Below are 17,491 nucleotides of genomic sequence, written 5' to 3'. Positions count from 1 at the left end.
GGCATTGGGATAACTTGGGAAAAGTTTGCAGGTAAAGGAAATAATTGCCCAACCTTCTGACTTCTCCAAATCAAAAAGTATTTCAAAGCAGTCTTTGAGGTTTTGATGGTTACAGGAAAAGTGGGAACTGTCAAAAGACTGTCACACTCAACCCTTCCCCTGACGTCAAGTTTGTAATTCCAAGAAACCTGCTTCCCTGAGCTGTGGGAAGTGGTCCCATAGCATCTGACCTTGATGCGAATGCCAGTCTGAAGGTTTTAGTTGTCAACCAAGGTATGAGCAGTAGACACTGTCCCTTTGTTGGTGCAGTACTTAATCTATTGTCTGCCTTAAGAATAATGTTGTGAAACCTCCAAGAATGCAGAATGGCCTGCAGTCCTCAGGTTGTGTCAAACTCCACTGTCTCCACTTCCACACTGGGACATCCATCCCTGGGTCCTACTTTCAAGATAAGATTGAGTTATACTTGAAAAGTGGGTAGAGCCATGTGCACTCTCACTTCCACCTTTCATCTTGTAAGTCTCATTCTGTTACCTCAGGACTAAGAGGAAGCCTCTGATGAGAAAGCTGATGCTGTTGTGAAGCTGACTTGTCTTCACGCTTGCTCTTGAGGTGAGGCATGTGCTTAGCTGGCTTAAAAAAGCTGTCACCTATCTCAGGTCCAGTCTTCCTTCACATCTGCTGATATGCTCTGTTTATGCTGACTAATACACTGAAGGCTGAGAAGCTGTTTTAAAAGTAACTTGCAGAATTTAGCTTTAGGTTACAATGGTGATGGTGATTTTATGAGTTTCAAAGTGCAACTTGAACATGGATTTCACTTAGCAGATGTGTTAAATAACAAAAATACACCCTGGAATTCAATTTGATTGCACAATCTCTGATTTCTTCAGCTACTTTTTCAGCTGCCTTTTAGCACTTATGTTTTTGCTTCTAAGTTTTTTGTTTGTATATAATAGGGCTTTGTGTCTCCTGATTCCTTATCTTATGTGGGTGGTAGAAAAATTGCTCTACTGCTCCAGTATTTGTGGTTCTGTGGGGCAGGTGGTTTCACACTGAGCTGTGCAAAATGTCTGTAGTAAATAAGAAAAGAAGGGGAAACCTCTTTCCCTGAGATTTCTTTATACCTCTGGAGCTTCTGTTGCCAACCCCAGGAAACCAACTAATTTCAGGGATGGAGAGGCCTTTTGCCAATCTTTGCAGCTCCCAGCGACCTGGAGCAGGTTTGTGTTTTTGTTGTGCATTGTAGGCCAGCACGTCCTGGAATTCCAGGTGCCTCCTGCATCGCCCAGGGGTCCCACTCTTCCTCTCTCCTTTTGGGCTCCAGGCATCATTTTGTTCCACCCCTCCCAAGACTCATGCATGGAACAGGTCAAGACTAGCTCTTTGGGACTTGTGTTCAAACGTGAGATGCAGCATAAGTCTACATGATCTGGTATAATCTCCAGAAGTGTCAATTGAGTGGCTTTTTGCATAATAAGCATGCTGAGCTCTTCTTCAGGCATAGTGGTGGATCCTGGACATTTGTCAGCTGTAGAAAAGAAATCCTGTCTAGATATTCCATTGAGTATTGCTTATAGCTAGCTGGGGAAAAGACAAGATATAATAACTTCAAATTAGACAATAATTAGGATTTCATGTTGTCATCTGAAGACACTAGGAATTTAAGTCAAATTTACTGCAATAAATATCTCTTTTTATTAATGGTAAGCTCCAGAACAGAGGCATTTGGATGTTCATGTCAAAGAACTTGCAGAGTTTGAAATTCACGCTTAATGGACTTACAATTGTCTTTGGAGCTTCGAACTAACACCTTCTGCTATGACAACCCCCATCCCACCCAGAATTCGTGCTGCTGTGCCATCTGTACACTTGACAGTAAGAATTTCTGGACAACTGAAATCATGGATCCTGTAGTTTTGCTCTAAGAAACATGTCTTTGGCAATCTTAATGTGAATCTCTGCCTTGAGCCAGAGGCCCATGCACAGCTAGCCTGCCTTCCTTGACCAAATGTAGTGAAGAGAGAGCAGCTCTGAAAATCCTGCTTGGTCCAGGGGCAGCTCATTAATTTCTGTAAGAGCACAGCCTCTTCCTCAGCAGTGGGTCCACTGGCATTGCAACCAGCATCTGGCAACATTTCTTATGTCCTAGTGTGTAAGTTTCATGCCCAGGTGTGACTGGGAGGTTCTCCTCAAATCATATGCCATGCTTATATCAGATTGTGGGATGGGGCAACAGACCCACCAGTTGATCTAGCACAGAGCTCTCCAGCCTCCTCTGCCTTGCTTTCCATGAGAGCATGCCATCACCACCAATTTGCTCCCCATATCTTTGGGTACTGGACCACAAATCAGGACATCTGGCATGCAAAGTCAAAGAGCAGGAGGAAAGACTATAGAATAGGACAGTATGAAATTCATGCCTAGCTGTGTTGGAGAACATGGCAGGAGCACTCTTGGTGAGTTGAATGCTCAGTGCCTGAGATTTGACAAGTTTAAGAGCACTTTCCTTGATGCTGGGTCTTGGAAACTGAGTAAGGTGACAGTCTGTGTCAAGGCCCTCCTGTATAGACTCATATAAGCAGTAAGGAATGCAACATTTGCTAAAAATACTTAATTCCTTGCTTTTATAGATGCACATACTAATCTTACTATATTTTTTTAAAAACTGTATACTTGATGTATACAGATTTTATTTATTTAAATGATATTTTTGAACCAGGCGGCTGATATTTCTCATATAACAAGGCAGGGGTAGAACTCTGCAGCAGTAAATTGCAGTTACACTTGGATGGTGCAACGTCAAGCTGACAGAGAGGTGAGATTTCTGCTTCTGGACTTCAGAAGGTCAAAACAGTGCGGGAACTTTTCCCAGTGGTAGCAGCTGCAAATGTCAGGGAGAATTGCATTTTGAGCAGCTTCCCAGGACAGATTTTCACAGTCAGAACCATTTATTTCATGTGTACTTTTGGAAAAACATAATAAAAGGAGCCTGGGTATTAGTTTGAGGTGATTTTTGAGGTGAAGACAGAGGCATATAAGCAAAGGACTGCAGGAAAAATATTCCTTTCAGTTATATTTGCTTGCGTGAATAGAAAGAACACCCAAAGCAGGCACTGATCAAATACATACTTATTTAAAAGTAGAAGACTGGAAATCTGAAATGTCTGTGTGGTATTTGTGATAATGCCATGGTCCTAAACATGACTTAATAGCATAAATATTTGTCTGTGACAATGTCAGATTTAATTTGCTGTAAATCATATAACCTAGGTGGATAATAATGTGGCGTATGTATTCCATAGCACAGCACACAGAAGCTTGAATCCATTTGATAAATTGCTCAAACAGCTGATGCACTCTATTTATTATGAATCTTTGAGATGTTCATGGACCATCTATCCCTGACACTTGACTGAAGACTTCTGAGTTGTTTCAGATGCTTTTAAATGGAAAGAGGTTTAAGGTAGCACTGGGGATGGCATTTTCCCCATATTTTGTTCTAGAGACACCTTAAGGACTTTATGGCTATAAGCACAGATGTGTGCTTATCTGAGCAGTAACACAGCCTCTGCCTTCAAAGGCAAGGGAGGGTAAGTGCCTCTTTCAGCAAGAAGTATGGGGTGGAGGAAAAACACATTCACAAATATGGCCCATTTTGAATGACTAGCACTCATTGTTTCCTGTTAAAAAGGACAAAGGGGGGAATGTGACTCTTTTGGTATTTTACTGGGGAATTATAGTGTTGGTAGAAGTAGGTGACAAAAGCAGCACTGGTAATGCAGCCACCTCCTCTTTCACCAGCAGATTCTCTCTTTGACATATTTTTACTTACAGTGGATCAACTTGGACAAGTTGCATCGCCACAGACTTTCTTCAGGGCTTGACAGTTAGTGGAAGGAGTTGGTGGGTTGTGTTTGTAAGCTCTCAGGTTCCTTTGCATTTCCTTTCCATGCCCCCTTTGAAAGACTCAGCAGGTAACTTTGTGATAGCTCATGCAAATAGTTGACAAATCACATGAATCCTTCTCCTGCTTCAGGAAAAGATCCCTCACAGGTTGGTGAAGCTCTGTATTCCAGGGAGGGTAGTAATCTCCTTCTGAAGTTCATCAACTACAGTATCCACAGAAGCACTAAAATCTCTCCTGAAAATTTGACAGCACATGAATCATACAAATCTGGATGCTGCCTGGAGATTAAAGTCTAAATAATAGCTATTAAAAATAGACCAGCTCTAAATTTCCAAGAAGTCATTTTGCAATCTTAAGGCTCACACAAAATTCATTAATGTAACACAGCGTTATCTTCAGTGAAATAAAATATTCTATTTTATGTCACATGCCATTATCTCGCTGACATCACATTTCAGTATCCTTTGGTTCATTAATATATACATCAAGATTTATACCTAAAAGACCCTACAACCTGTCTCAGGGTCTGGTCTAAGACTGCTCCGAAAACACGGTTATAGGATCAGCTTGAGTACTCAGAGTAGTTCTGAATTGGGAGTTTTGATTGAAATGTAATTGTGGATATTTTAGATTAAATGACAGATCTCTGGAGCTTCTGAGGTGCATTGTCTCCTTAATGTGCAGGTGATATTTTGATATCACAAAAAAGAATTACTCCTAGGAAACAAAACGAATCTGAAAATGCTTGCAAATAACTCTACAAACATGACAGGGACTTTTCTAAGGCAAAAATAATCTTCTGATGATGAACTTCTATGAACTTTGAAAGTTTCTTTGGATTTCCTAATAATTTGGGGTATATATGGTGACAATGGTGTTCTGGTAACTTCCCCCTATGTCTGGTTAAGCTTCCCCTTCCTTGTAGCTATGTGATGTGTATGAAATCCACATCGGCTTGATTTTCCTAACTTGATTGTGCTGCTCTTTCCCCATGTACACAGCGAGGCACCAATAAACTCTGCTTTTCACTTTTCTCACTGAGATGTCACTGTCCAGACAAGGTCAGAGGTGGAAAAGAAGCAGACTTCTCGGCTCTAATTGTCTTTTCCTATACTGTAAAACATGGATAGGACGGGCTGTCCACCTGGGGATGCTGGGAGCATTAAACACCAGCTGGGAGCATGCCCAGACATGCTATGACTTGTACAAAGGCTGCTAAGTGACTTAAATCCATTGCACAGAATAGAACCAAATAGCCTCAAAACAGCAGAACCTGACTTAGTTTCTAGTAACTCATTAAAATGACTCTACAATTCTTTTGATGTTCTGTACTAGTCTGGTCACATTCCTTTCTGTTTTATAGCATGGTAATAACAACATTCTTGTAAACAGTCATATAAACTCTAACCTTCATATTGCTCTCTTCAGATCATTTGAAAGCATTTTCACATTGAGATTTGGCTTTCTTACCCCCATAAAGCATATCCCACCCTAATAACCCATGCCATCAAGGGAGCAGAGGGAGAAACTAGGGGCGCAAAAGTTGATTACTGCTGGGTCACTTTTTCAGAGCAACTACACCATCCTGCAAAGGCAGATTTTTTTTGCAGTCATTACCTTTATAGATCCATTGTTCAGATCTATTAGGGTTTCCATTCTCTTTCAGAGGAAACTCTGGTCCACAGATAGACTCTAGCCTGGATATTTATCAGTTAGTGCCTGCCCTTTGGTAATTAGCAGCCTGTATTCTCTCTATTGTTACCAATACACTGTCATACACTTCTCATGCAAGTCTACAACCTGGGGTAATATTTTCTGGGAGTTCAAGTTCCATATTATATGGCTGGCAATGGAGAATTACAGAACCAGAGAAGGCCTAAGAGGCATAAAAGGAAGCCACTGTGGTTTAGCTGTGCTTCTCCACTGATAGCATCAGACAAAAGAAAGATGACTGACTTTAGCTGCAGAAGTGTGTGCTGTATGTGCTGTAAGGAGGATAGGCAGCAGTTTCCAGATGTCTGTGGCCAAAGGCTTGGCACTTAAGCACTTACTCAAACAAAAGGGCCAAGGATAAGGGACTGCACCCTTTGCAAACAACACGGCACATGGACATGCACTCACATGCAAAGAATTTACATTGGCGGAACAGTTTTCCAGGCAGTCAGTAAATATGACTTATGCCTTCTCTTCCTCCATCAATAGTTTAAACAGTCTGGGAGCAAAACCAGATACAATGATCTTCCCGATGCTGTAAAAGACAAGGAAAGATTTCACACATTTTAACATATCCTCAGCTTGCTCACTTGCTTTTCTTTCCCTCTGTTTTTTTCTTTTCTAAATTTCTTTCTATTTTTGTATTCAAGACAGCTCTGCATTTTCTTTTGGACTGTCCAGCTGGAGCAGAGAAACAAAGTAATGTGCCGTGAACCTATCACAAGCGTAAAAAGGAAGCTATAAATGGTCAGCTGAACAAACTGCCAACAATCTCTAAATAAGTAATGTGTTCCATAGCATATCTGTGGAAGGGTGGTACATCTATAGTAGTTGCAATCTGCTGGAGAATTATTTGCAAATAGGGAAAAAAAAAGTAGCTAGATGTGACAGATAAATTTTTCAGTGTTATTCTTTGTTTATAGACCTCCTCTCCTTTTAGTGTACCCTAGAGCAAATCTCTGCCTTTTCAAAGGGCCACGCCATTGTTCAACTGAAACATTATTTCTTCTCTCAAGTTTGATTAAATTACTTGGCACTCAGACAGAAGTTGATAATAATACAAACGCAATGATCAAGGTGGCAGATGTGCCGTTATTCTCTTAATGGCAAATAACTAATCCTTCAAACTGTGGGTATGCAGTTTTAAAGTGATACAGGGCAACATTATAGCCAGTTTTATGTATGTTAATTGAAATAGGATTGAGAATTTATTGGGGAACATTTAAATAATTGGTTTCTTTACAAAATATAGTCTGGCTGTTGGTTTGTGGACTGTATGTGTGTAGAGATTGCAGAGATTAGGGCCAGAGTGGCAAGCAGAGGTTGAAGGCAGCAGGCTGACAGTGCCTGTGCAGCTACAGGGGCTCAGCTGCCTTGCAGGAACTTGCTCCCATATTTGAGCCCTAGGATAAAAGGTGTATTTTTAAAATGTGCTAGCTGAAATGTTTTAATTAACACCTGTTAGAGCCCCAGAATCAGCAGCAAAAGGTATTTTCCATTCTATCGTTTGATGGAAAGTGGCTTTACAGGTGGAGTTGAGGGAATGTTAGGACACCCATGTCCTCTAAAGGATATAATGGTGAAAAAAGGGTTCCTGAACCCTGCTTGCAGGGATTTAAGGAGCCATGGTTCAAATGGGGATCAGAAACCAAGGATTTTACATACGTTAGCTCAAATGATTGAGCTAATATGTTTTAAAATAAATCTTTTCTAGACTATACAAGCCCTGAGGGAAGAGCAAAGAGATTAAGGTAAAAATAGAAAGCATGAAGTGTCTAATAATGAGCCACACCTGTTTAGTGAAGTTCCTTATCTCTGGTCTGGTCTGCACCCCATTTTTGTATCATTTATATCAGTATCCCTGTCTTGGCCAGGGACTTGTCTTTCTAAGGGACAGGGAGGATGAACCAGTTATCACGAGGGAGCCATGTGGCAGTGGCAGAGGTCCTGAAGGCAGCCATTGAGTTGTCTGTAGAAGGTGTTTCCTCTCTTTTACCCCAATACTGGAGGAGTTTTGGTTTGATGTGTAGACAAAAATAAAGACATTTTAAGAAGATCTAAAAATTATTTAGTAATTTAATTATTTAATTACTTGGAGACAAGTGGTTTTCATTTACTACAATGGATCCCAATCTTGTTGGCCTCCAGGCTTTATTGTACTGTAAATATTATTACTCATAATAAAACCCAATCTAACATTTTTCCCCAAAACTCTTAGGTTTGGTCTTCAGCTGCTGATGCTGGTGTGAACTGGAAGAGGAAGTAGAAAAAAACCACCAAGGAAGACTTATTTGAGATTTCTAATGTTATTTCACAGACCCCAAAGTCCACATAACCTGCAGAGAAGCATAGGTTAGCAGCCCACAACCTTCCAGTCTGCTCCAGTCAGTCCTTTTTTGTCTAGCATGAGCTATCACAATGTGTGATGATGCCCGACTTCAACTATGGCTGTACTTTACATTGTTGTGGGGAGCCCATGTGTAGGACATGGTTATAGCCTCAGGTAACTCATAATACTACATGTCTTTTTTTTTGAAGCTGTAGGGATTTTTAATTATAGATAGGTAATTCCTTCCTGAAAAATACTGAGATCCTTTAAAAGAGATATTAATAATTTGGCCACCCTAGGGAAAGCTCAGTTTTGAGACCTGGGAATTTGTGCTATCTGTGTAAAACCAGATTATTTTCTCCCCTGTTCGTGGTCAGTTATGTAGTTAGTAGAACCCTGTGTCTCCCTTACCCCCAGAAGAACTACAGGATGTCTGAATGTCTAGGATGACATGATAGTTTAACTGAAGTCAGAAGGAGTTTTGCCTCTAGCATCTCCTCAGTTTACCCCACACCCTTGTCAGAGCAGGCAATAATCCTGATGAAACTGTAGGACAAACACAGTCACAGTATAAATAGAGATATAAATTATGTTTGGGGTTAAGAGGCACTGATGAATATATATTAGGTAGCTTGCATAATATAGGAGAGTTGCTACAGACAGACTTTTTACCTTACACCTTCTGATGCACTTGTCTGTGTCTCTTTCACTTACAGACTAGCTATTCCATTCTACTAATGTGAATGGTGAGGAAACATTTATTCATTTGTGTTGCTTTTTAACAGTTTATTACAATATACTTCATAGCTTCATTTCAGCTGTCTGCCTGATCAAGATGGAGATGTAGGCTCCATCAACAGATTATTAGAATAGACCTAAATTTGGTTATGTGTCATTTCAGTAACAAGGCTTAGTCCTTCATGTATAAGTGAATTTATTTACGTTTGGTTTATTAATCCTCAGAAGAACCTCATTGAAAAGAAGATACTGTATTTTCCAGATCACTTTTCTGATATGTTTAAATCTATGGTACAGTTAGAAAGCAAATAAGACAAGGCAAAAGTAAAGAATGAGGAAACCTATAGTGATTTTTATACTCATGTTTTCTTGTACATGGTCATCTGAAGACGTTAAGTGTGAGATGACAGCTTGGGCTTGGTTTCATGAGCATCTGAGCTGATGACTGATCAAAAGGGGAGGCAATATCCCACCACCTTCCTCACTTACTCCCTCTTTTTCCTCCCTTCTTCCCTTTCCCAGCTGCAAAGTCACACTCCTCTGACACCAGGGTTATTATAGTTGATTCTGCTATAAACCAGTTAAAACTCGTTAACCCAGAAGAAGTCTTTTTGGTTTTCTTGTGAAGTTTATTTTCTGCTGGGTGAGTTAGACAGGCTCAAAGGGGTCAGTGACACTAGAAGTGGAGTCAAATGAAGAACAGCAGTGAGGAAGGATGAGGAATTGACTGAAAAAGAGGAGGAGCTTCTCTGTTTTGGTGGCAATGAGCTGATAAGAATGTCTCATTCTGTGTCATTGAATTGTAGCTTGAATATACAAGTTTATTTCTTCTGGAGAGGTCACTTCTGATTCCTTCTCCCCTCTGGACTCCTGGCAGATTTCTGCTGGTTTGATGAGATGAAATGGCTCACTAAAAGGTGAGCCAAGCTTCTGACATCATGCCATTGGAATAAAAAGGAGGAAGAGGTCTCCTTTGGTGGCAACGTGTTACACCACCAAAAACATCTGCTTGCATCCTGCATGTCTTGTGCAAGATCACATGGAAATCTGTGGCAGAATAGAAAGCTTGCCCCCCCTCTTGCAAGAGCAAGAATATTGCCATATCCCAAAAATCTCAGGATCTTTCTTCTACTGTTCCAGCCAGTATTAGGTAGTTTAAGGGACAGTGATGGTTCTCCACAGATATAGGATAATCCGCTTTATCCACCATATCATCTCATCCTACTTTCTACAAATCAGAGAATATTTTAAACTTGAAAGCACGCGTTTATTAGGCCTTTCTTAATTTGTCAGTAAAAATGGCTGCTCTGAAAAATTCTGACCCATAAACTGTATGAAAATTCAACTAATCTTATTAAGTTCTCTGCCTTGGGTATGTCCTTTGGCAGTGAGTTCCACAGGCAGAATAGGTGAAAAATCTTTCCCTCTTACCAGTTTTGCATTTCCATAGAATCACAGAATCATAGAACAGTTAGGGTTGGAAAGGACCTCAAGATCATCTAGTTCCAAGCCCCCTGCCATGGGCAGTGACAAATTTTCCATGTCTTGATTTCACTGAACACTCCTTATTCCTCAGGATTTCTGGCAGCAAGAACAAATTTTCCCAGCTCACTCATTAACACCCAGCCATGAGACCTGTGCTTCTGCTGCACTCTCTCTTTCTGGGAGGAATCCTTCTCTATAGATCAAAGATCCTGAATGTGATACTGACTTCCATACTGATTTCCTCTGTCATTTTGGTAATGCAGATTACCTGTTTGCCCCCATATAGCTATTTGCAAAAGGAACTTCAATGTCCTTCCTTGTGGCAGCCTATTCTCTGCGTGTGCACCAGATGGCACTGCGTTGCAGGTTCAATTATGGCACAGATGGCAGCTACCTTTTAATTTGTGTAATAGGAACAACTGACAACCATTCTTTTCTATTTCCACAAGAATCACACACACACACACGAAAAGTGGAAAAATATAATACTGTGTTATATTATACATTACAGAATTTTCTATTATTATTATTATTGTTATTGTTTTTAAGAAAGACTTAGCACACCTCGCTTGCGTCAAATGAAAGAAAGTCTCTAAAAGCCACAAAGACACCATTAGCCACCATTTCTGACCATGGAGTCTGAGAAGTACCATGTGATAAATTCCAATTTGACTTGCTTTTTTCTTGACCATAACTACGTGATATACATAATACATGAGTCTAATAATAAACCCCAGGACTCACATAGTTCATTTGGGGTAATCAAAGTGCACTTTCACAGAGATATTAATAGGACATTTATTTACATATTGTCTCCAGGGAAGAATGGAAGCTGTTCAACAGTTTGCTCAAATACAAGCAGTACAGTTGTAACATGGGAGAGAAAAGAACTCCACTTTCTTTAGCCTCAATCGCTTACAAGGATGCATTGTTTCCAATATTCCCATTTATAGTTTGTATGTGAAATGAGAAGAAGAAATGGAATGCTTCAAGGGGAAGAGTCTGTTGTATCCACATTGTAATTTTCATAGTCCTGCCTTAAAACATGATTTATCTTTATTGCTCACATAGAAGTGATATGTCGCCTTGCACAGTAAATAGGCAAGGCGGACTTCGTGGTAAAATTTAAACTTACTTTATCATTTTTTGGGGTTATAAAAATATTCCTCCCTATAGCACCTTATTTAGAGATTAACACGTACCCTTTCCACACAGTATTTTCAATGCCGCAGTTCATGGACACCTGCTTTTTATGTCTCTCCTTTTATCGCTGGAGTTGAGGAGCTGTCTAAGGAATGAAGTGTATATAGTGTGGTTTTTTTCAATCCATGTAGGATTTTTTGCAAACCCTGTTATCTTATTTGAAACATCACAGAGAATGTATAAAAAGATCCAGAATATTGGTATGCACAAGCCATGGGTCTTTGTCACTGCACTGAATTTCACAGTGGCCTGTGAAGATATATGGGAAGAGTGAAATGCATCTCTGTTGACAAGGGCTTTCTCCTGGCATAGTTGTTTTTTCTCTCTCCTACTCTGGCAGGATGAAGATCTGGGTGAAGGGCATGGGAATTTAGATAAAAAACAATCCCTATGCTATAGGAAGGGAAAATATCTCAGCTTTCCACATTCATCTAAATGTCATGACTTGGCCTCTCTCTTTACAGTCTGGCACCTTGCAAAGCTGGCTCTGAAGGCTGCAGGTGAGAACAAGGTTGTATCTGGCCTCCCCTCTATACAGGGATGACAGAGAATAAGCAATAGCATGTCTGGAATTACAGCTGCCAGTGGGAAGAGATAGGAATTTGGACTTTCACTAGTGTTTTCTGAGGATTTGTTGAATGTCACTATGTTTGTTGCTGGATTTGATGGTCCACTGAAGGATGCTCCAGGAGCCAGTCTTGGGGTTTGCAGCCTACAAATGTTCCTCTGGAAAGCTAAGGTTTCAGGACAAGGGCCTGGGACTTGTTTAGTGTGGGAGCTGAAACTCAGGGGCATAAACCTCTGCTGCAGTGTGGGCCATGGTACTGCTTAGCCCTCCAGGCATGCAGCAGCACGGAAATGGGAAATACTGGCTCAGAGGGTGTTTTGCAGTCCTGAAGGTTGATTGGCAGAGCTAAAGAACAAGCTGCCTTGTAATTTCTCTGCATCTGCTCCTCTTTTTCTTTCAGAGTGAGGTTTTATGCCCAGCTCATTTTACAGGTCTGTCCTTAGTCCTAATGAAGCTAATGGTAAAACTCCAACTAAGAGAAACCTGTCCTGCATTTAGAAGCAGCTAAGGGTTGATGGAAGCTTTAATTATAACCACGATATTGTTTGCTGTAAAAGAGAAAAATAATTAAAAAAATGTGAGATAAGCTGGCTAGCAAAGGCAGCTGTCCTTCCAAATTTCTTCTTAAATCAGTATTTTTATATTTGAAAGTTTGTTCCTGTTTCTAAATACACGTTGCACATAACAATAAAACCTACAAACATTCCTATATGTGGCAATTCAAGCACTGCTTTTGTAGAGTTTGTTTAAGCAGCTCCAAATAAATCTGAAGATAATCACACCAAAGGCATACTTAGGATAAGATAAAAACACAGCCACAGTAGTTATAGTCTAGAAGTGACTGGGGTACAATAAAGTATAGTCACAACTAAATTATGTCTTGGACTGAAGTAGATGCATACTATTAATTGGATATAGGCCCTTTAACCTTTTTGCAGGAAGCAAACTTGAGATCTAATAATTTTTATAAAGATGAGCTTTCTGTACTTCCAGTAATATTTCTGGGCTTTGAAAGGATCCTGACTTTCCATTCAGATTGTTTTGATGAGATTGGCTCCAATATTTCAACCATGCCAACTGAGCAGAGGTAAGAGAGGATAAAGGAGGGTGGAAGTTCGATTGCTTTATTCAAAGGGTACAGATACCCTGCTGGAAGTATCAATGCTCCACTGCCAATCCTTTCAAGGTGTTTTATTGCTAGACATTTCCATGGATGTGAAAAATTGTGGCAGAAGGGAGTTTTAGCTAGTGATTCAAGTATCTCTACTTAAAAAAGTAGCAATCTATTGAGAAGAAGACATGAAGGCAACAGTGTTTATATCATACACAAAAATGATTAAAATTTCATTTCTCTGTTGAGTTCACCAACTTTCATTGCTGTTAACTGTGTCCAAAAGAAGGTCCTAAAATAAGCTTTGTGCTTTTAACATTAACACAGGATGAAATAATCCTACCTTCAAACAGTTATCTTTTTAGTACACTGTTTTCATTTTAACTGCAAATGAGTGCTGGTTTCAATAAGGAAAGCTTAAACCCTTATTAAGGTTGACAAACCCACATCTACTGTTTAAAAAGTAACAGGTGGTTTTGTGTGCCTTGCTTTTTTTTGTGATAGATTTATTTCAAATGACCCAGGAGTGAGATTCCTCCAACACTGGAATGAGACTTCAGGAGTGGCTTCATCAACCCTAACTCATGCTCTGAAGAGTTTTGGAGGAACCTAAAATACTCCTGGTGTCTGAAGTTGGAGCCTCCCCACACTGATTTCAAACTAGTCATCCAATCTATATTTCAGGAGTTGTTTGAGAGGTGGTAATGGAGAGCAAAGTAGGAAAAAGCAGTTTAAGAGCTCTTAACAATTTAGGCTGTCACTACTATTTCTTCAGTAAAGGTCTGGCCACAGTCAAAGAGGATTAAGGTACATCTTATAACCTAATAACTGAAATGGGCTAAGGGAATATATGTATTTAAGATGTGTATATTTTCTGAAGAGCCGAGATGTAGCAGCCCCAGGCCATAAAAACTGAAATCGTTTATGGACTGGCTGCAGGCAGGGAAACTGCTACTCACTCACCAGCGGCCTGGATAAACATTTGCTATTAATTTCCTCCTATTGCAGATACAGTTTCATCCTGAAAGCTGAAGTTTTATGAAGGATCACATTTTGTTTCCTTGTAAAAAGAATTAGAGAAATGCTTAAAAGCCAAACCAAATCTGAGTGCTGAAGGGTGGTGACATCTAACAGGTCTGCAAAAACTGCTACTGCTAGGCTTAGGCACTAATGCTCCGCATATAGAAAAGGAGTTGAAATTGATAACACATGAAATATAACTAAATATTCTTGAAGGTTAGGCCAAGTGCTATGCAATCATTCAATCTTTTACTATCAGTCAATGGCTATTTGTAAGTGACGTCAACAAGATATTTATTGTATGGTTGAATGCTTTATTTGAACTGAAGAAGTATGATCTATGGATAAAGATATTAATGATGTGACAAAATATTCTGAAAAAGTGCTGCTTTCAATGGGAGCTACAGTTGAATTCATGTACTAACAAGCTAGATGCCAAAAGTAGCTGCAAGGAGTGTAATAATACAGATATTTGCTGCAAAAATAGAGAAGAGAAAAGCAATACATCTATTAATCTACTCAACTTTTTAAACCTAGATTTGGATGTGGAGTTATAATTCTGTCTAATTACTGCAGCTATTGATATTCTTAATCAAATTAAAACCTTCTTTTTAGAGCTTTACACATTCTTCCTAAGTACAGATGATGCTAGCTTATCAAAAACTGGTTTCCATTTAACTTAAGTCCCATTCCTCCAGTGTCACATGTGACAATGCAAGCTCCATTATCAGGAAGAGTAATAAATGAAAAGTTTTAGCTACAATTGCTAGTTGAGGGCTCAATTGTATCACAATTCATTCTTACTATTCCTATGATAAATTGCAGTGACTTTAGAATGTTAAATTCTTTAAAGTCTGGTTGTGTGTACACACAGGCAAATGAAAACCCGAACACAAGCCTTCATCAAAACTGTATTAGCTAATCTGTGAAGTCAAACCATGAAAGTCAAGGAATAACAGAATTAAGGTTACCTTTGCAATCTTAATTTGGTTACTTTGGGTGTAATGAGTGGGTTGTAATTCTTAATTATACATCTACATGTTGTCACCCTGCTGCTTCCTTTCCTCTTTCAGTATATAGACTGACCCATGTTCCTTTAATGAGTAAGTCATATTTCATTTTCTTTTCGCTATTCATTGTGTGAAGTCAAGTCTTCTCTTGCTCCCTCCTGCCAGTTTCTGTTCTGAATTCTGCATTATTACTTTTTACCTAAGCTTTGCTACAGCTTTCAGCTCTCTGCTGTCTGTGACTTTCACAAAAAAGAATCGATTTATTTTCACAGCAGCCCAACAGATGAGATATGATATTAACCTGATTCTGCAGGTGGGGCATGGTGGCAGTCCAGAAATGTTTCCTAAATTTGAGTGCCCAGTTTCTGCTAGTTAGAGTTTGACTTTGCACAGCATGGAGCCATATTTTATGTGATAGTTGACTGTGAGTGCTCAGCACTTCTGCAGCTCAGAGACCCCACTGTATCCAGCCAGGGACCCAGAAAATGAAGCTGTATAATTTATAACTGTGAGAGAAAGAGCTGATTTAAATTGCTTGCCTAGCTTTGCATAGGAGCTGAACAGCAGAAATACAATCAACCCTCAAGGACAATGGTGAAACCATCCTCCCTCTTCTGGTAAGCCTTAGGAGCAGATTTAGCAAGAGAAGCTGTGAGCTGTAACCGCCTTCTGTTACGTTTCCTGATGTGATACCTACAGTCCAGGTCATACCTGGGGAACAGCCATGCAGCAGTGCCTCTCCTATTACTGCATCTGAATTCTCTTTTTGTACTTTTTTTTGCTCTATTCTAAGATATCTAGCTTTTGAAGTATATATCCCACAGGCAGCAGTCTCCCTTTGTTATATCCTCCGATCTATCATTGGTGCTGTCCATTTTGTGCCCTGCAGGAGGGAGAAGTATATGATCATGCTATTAAAGATAATGCCTATGCAAAAAGGGGCTGAATCAAGGCTAGAGAGGCAATTTGATTCTGGCATTTCCTCACATCTGATTGCGACTGCAAGATTCTTTTAGCACAGTTTGAGGTGTGTAATTTCCCATATTAAAAAAAAAAGTAGGCTACCAAAATCAGCATTTCATTATGCAGGATCACAGTGGCTCCCAGGAGAGCCAGCAAGGCTGGAGTGTTGGCCACTCAAAGCTGTGTTACATCAGTTAGTAGAGAAGCAACATTAATAATCACTAGTTACTAGTGTCCTGCTGAAAACACGAAAAGGCTTGTTTCCTATGAGGCAGGCTGGACAAGTTGTTAGTGGATCTTGCAGGTACTTCAGGGCAGCAGAAGATGGGCAAAGCCCCAAACCTGTGTTTGCTACTCCACATTCATGAGAGGAGTGTGAAGTTGTCCTGCTTTTCTAGATGGATCCACTTTTACCATGCCTACACAAATGAGACTGGGACAGGAACACTTAACTACTCCTAACCTCTTCACCCAGCCACATCCATTTCCTTCAGATTTCTCAGTTGCTGGGGAAGACCCAGGCTTCTTACTTTGTCGTCTTTAGGCCTCTCCCAGATCTTGTTAGTTTCAGTAGTCTTCCCCAACCAGAATTCAAGATCCCCTTTCTCATTGGCTCTCCACACTGTGCTTCCTCCCATATAATTGGCATTAAGTTCTAAGCTCCTCATGTTCTCTGTTTCCCCAAACAAATGTCAGAGTACCCTTAGGTTTCCTGTCTGTTCCTTCAGTGGACCCTATCTTCACCCAGTTACTCCCCCACATCCAACCCAGTGACCTATTTTCATAATATTCTCCAAGGAACTTGAAAGCATGGATAACTGTTTTCTTGCATCTTGAGTAGCCCCAGATGTTTGGAAATATCCTGTAGTTATCTCAAGCAGCACTTAGAGCAACAACACAGTGTCAGATCTGTTTAGCTCCAACCTAAAATATTCGTGATGTGAAAAACTGTGGTCTTAGAAGTGTCCACTATTCATGTGTGACCTGCAGTTGCAGTGGTTCCTTGGTGTAGATTTGTACAACAGTTATAAGGGTTGTGTTTCATGGAAAAGCAACATCTCAATGCTCAAATTCAAGTATCTTTTCCGAAGTATATAAACAATAAAGTTCTGAAAAACAGGGGTGCACAACAGGACTTTAAGATGGACAAAGCAGGCATTTTCCTATGGCCTTGCTCTTGGAAATAGCTGTTTTGGCTTTCCAACTGTTTCCAAAGAAGATTTTTCAAGTTCAGACAGGTGTCTGACATGCCAGAGTTCAGCCTTGTCATCTGAGTTCTGTAACACGGGGAGCCTGAAATGGGAAGAATCAAGTTAACTCAATAATTGTTGGTGCTACCAGCAATGCCGATGAAAATCATACGTCTTGTGCCTAATTCAGCTTCTCATTTATCCAGTTATGATCTAAATCCACAGAAATACAGAATGATGGGAACTGTGGA

General features: G+C 40.0%; 1 protein-coding gene across 1 annotated transcript in view; it reads right to left on the bottom strand.

The window, feature by feature from the left end:
* RNF32 (ring finger protein 32) overlaps positions 1 to 16,718 on the bottom strand; it is a 96,882-nt gene extending 80,164 nt beyond the window's left edge. Inside the window, 1 exon segment of the mRNA XM_034060478.1 lies at positions 16,581 to 16,718. Within this exon segment, the coding sequence (XP_033916369.1) occupies positions 16,581 to 16,718 (138 nt within the window).
* Between the last annotated feature and the right edge of the window lie 773 nt (positions 16,719 to 17,491).

The sequence above is a fragment of the Melopsittacus undulatus genome, chromosome 1 (assembly GCF_012275295.1).
Source record: "Melopsittacus undulatus isolate bMelUnd1 chromosome 1, bMelUnd1.mat.Z, whole genome shotgun sequence".
Classification (NCBI taxonomy): Eukaryota; Metazoa; Chordata; class Aves; order Psittaciformes; family Psittaculidae; genus Melopsittacus; species Melopsittacus undulatus.
The sequence above is the reverse complement of the archived record's forward strand: the minus strand, read 5'-3'. Positions and strand labels throughout refer to the sequence as shown.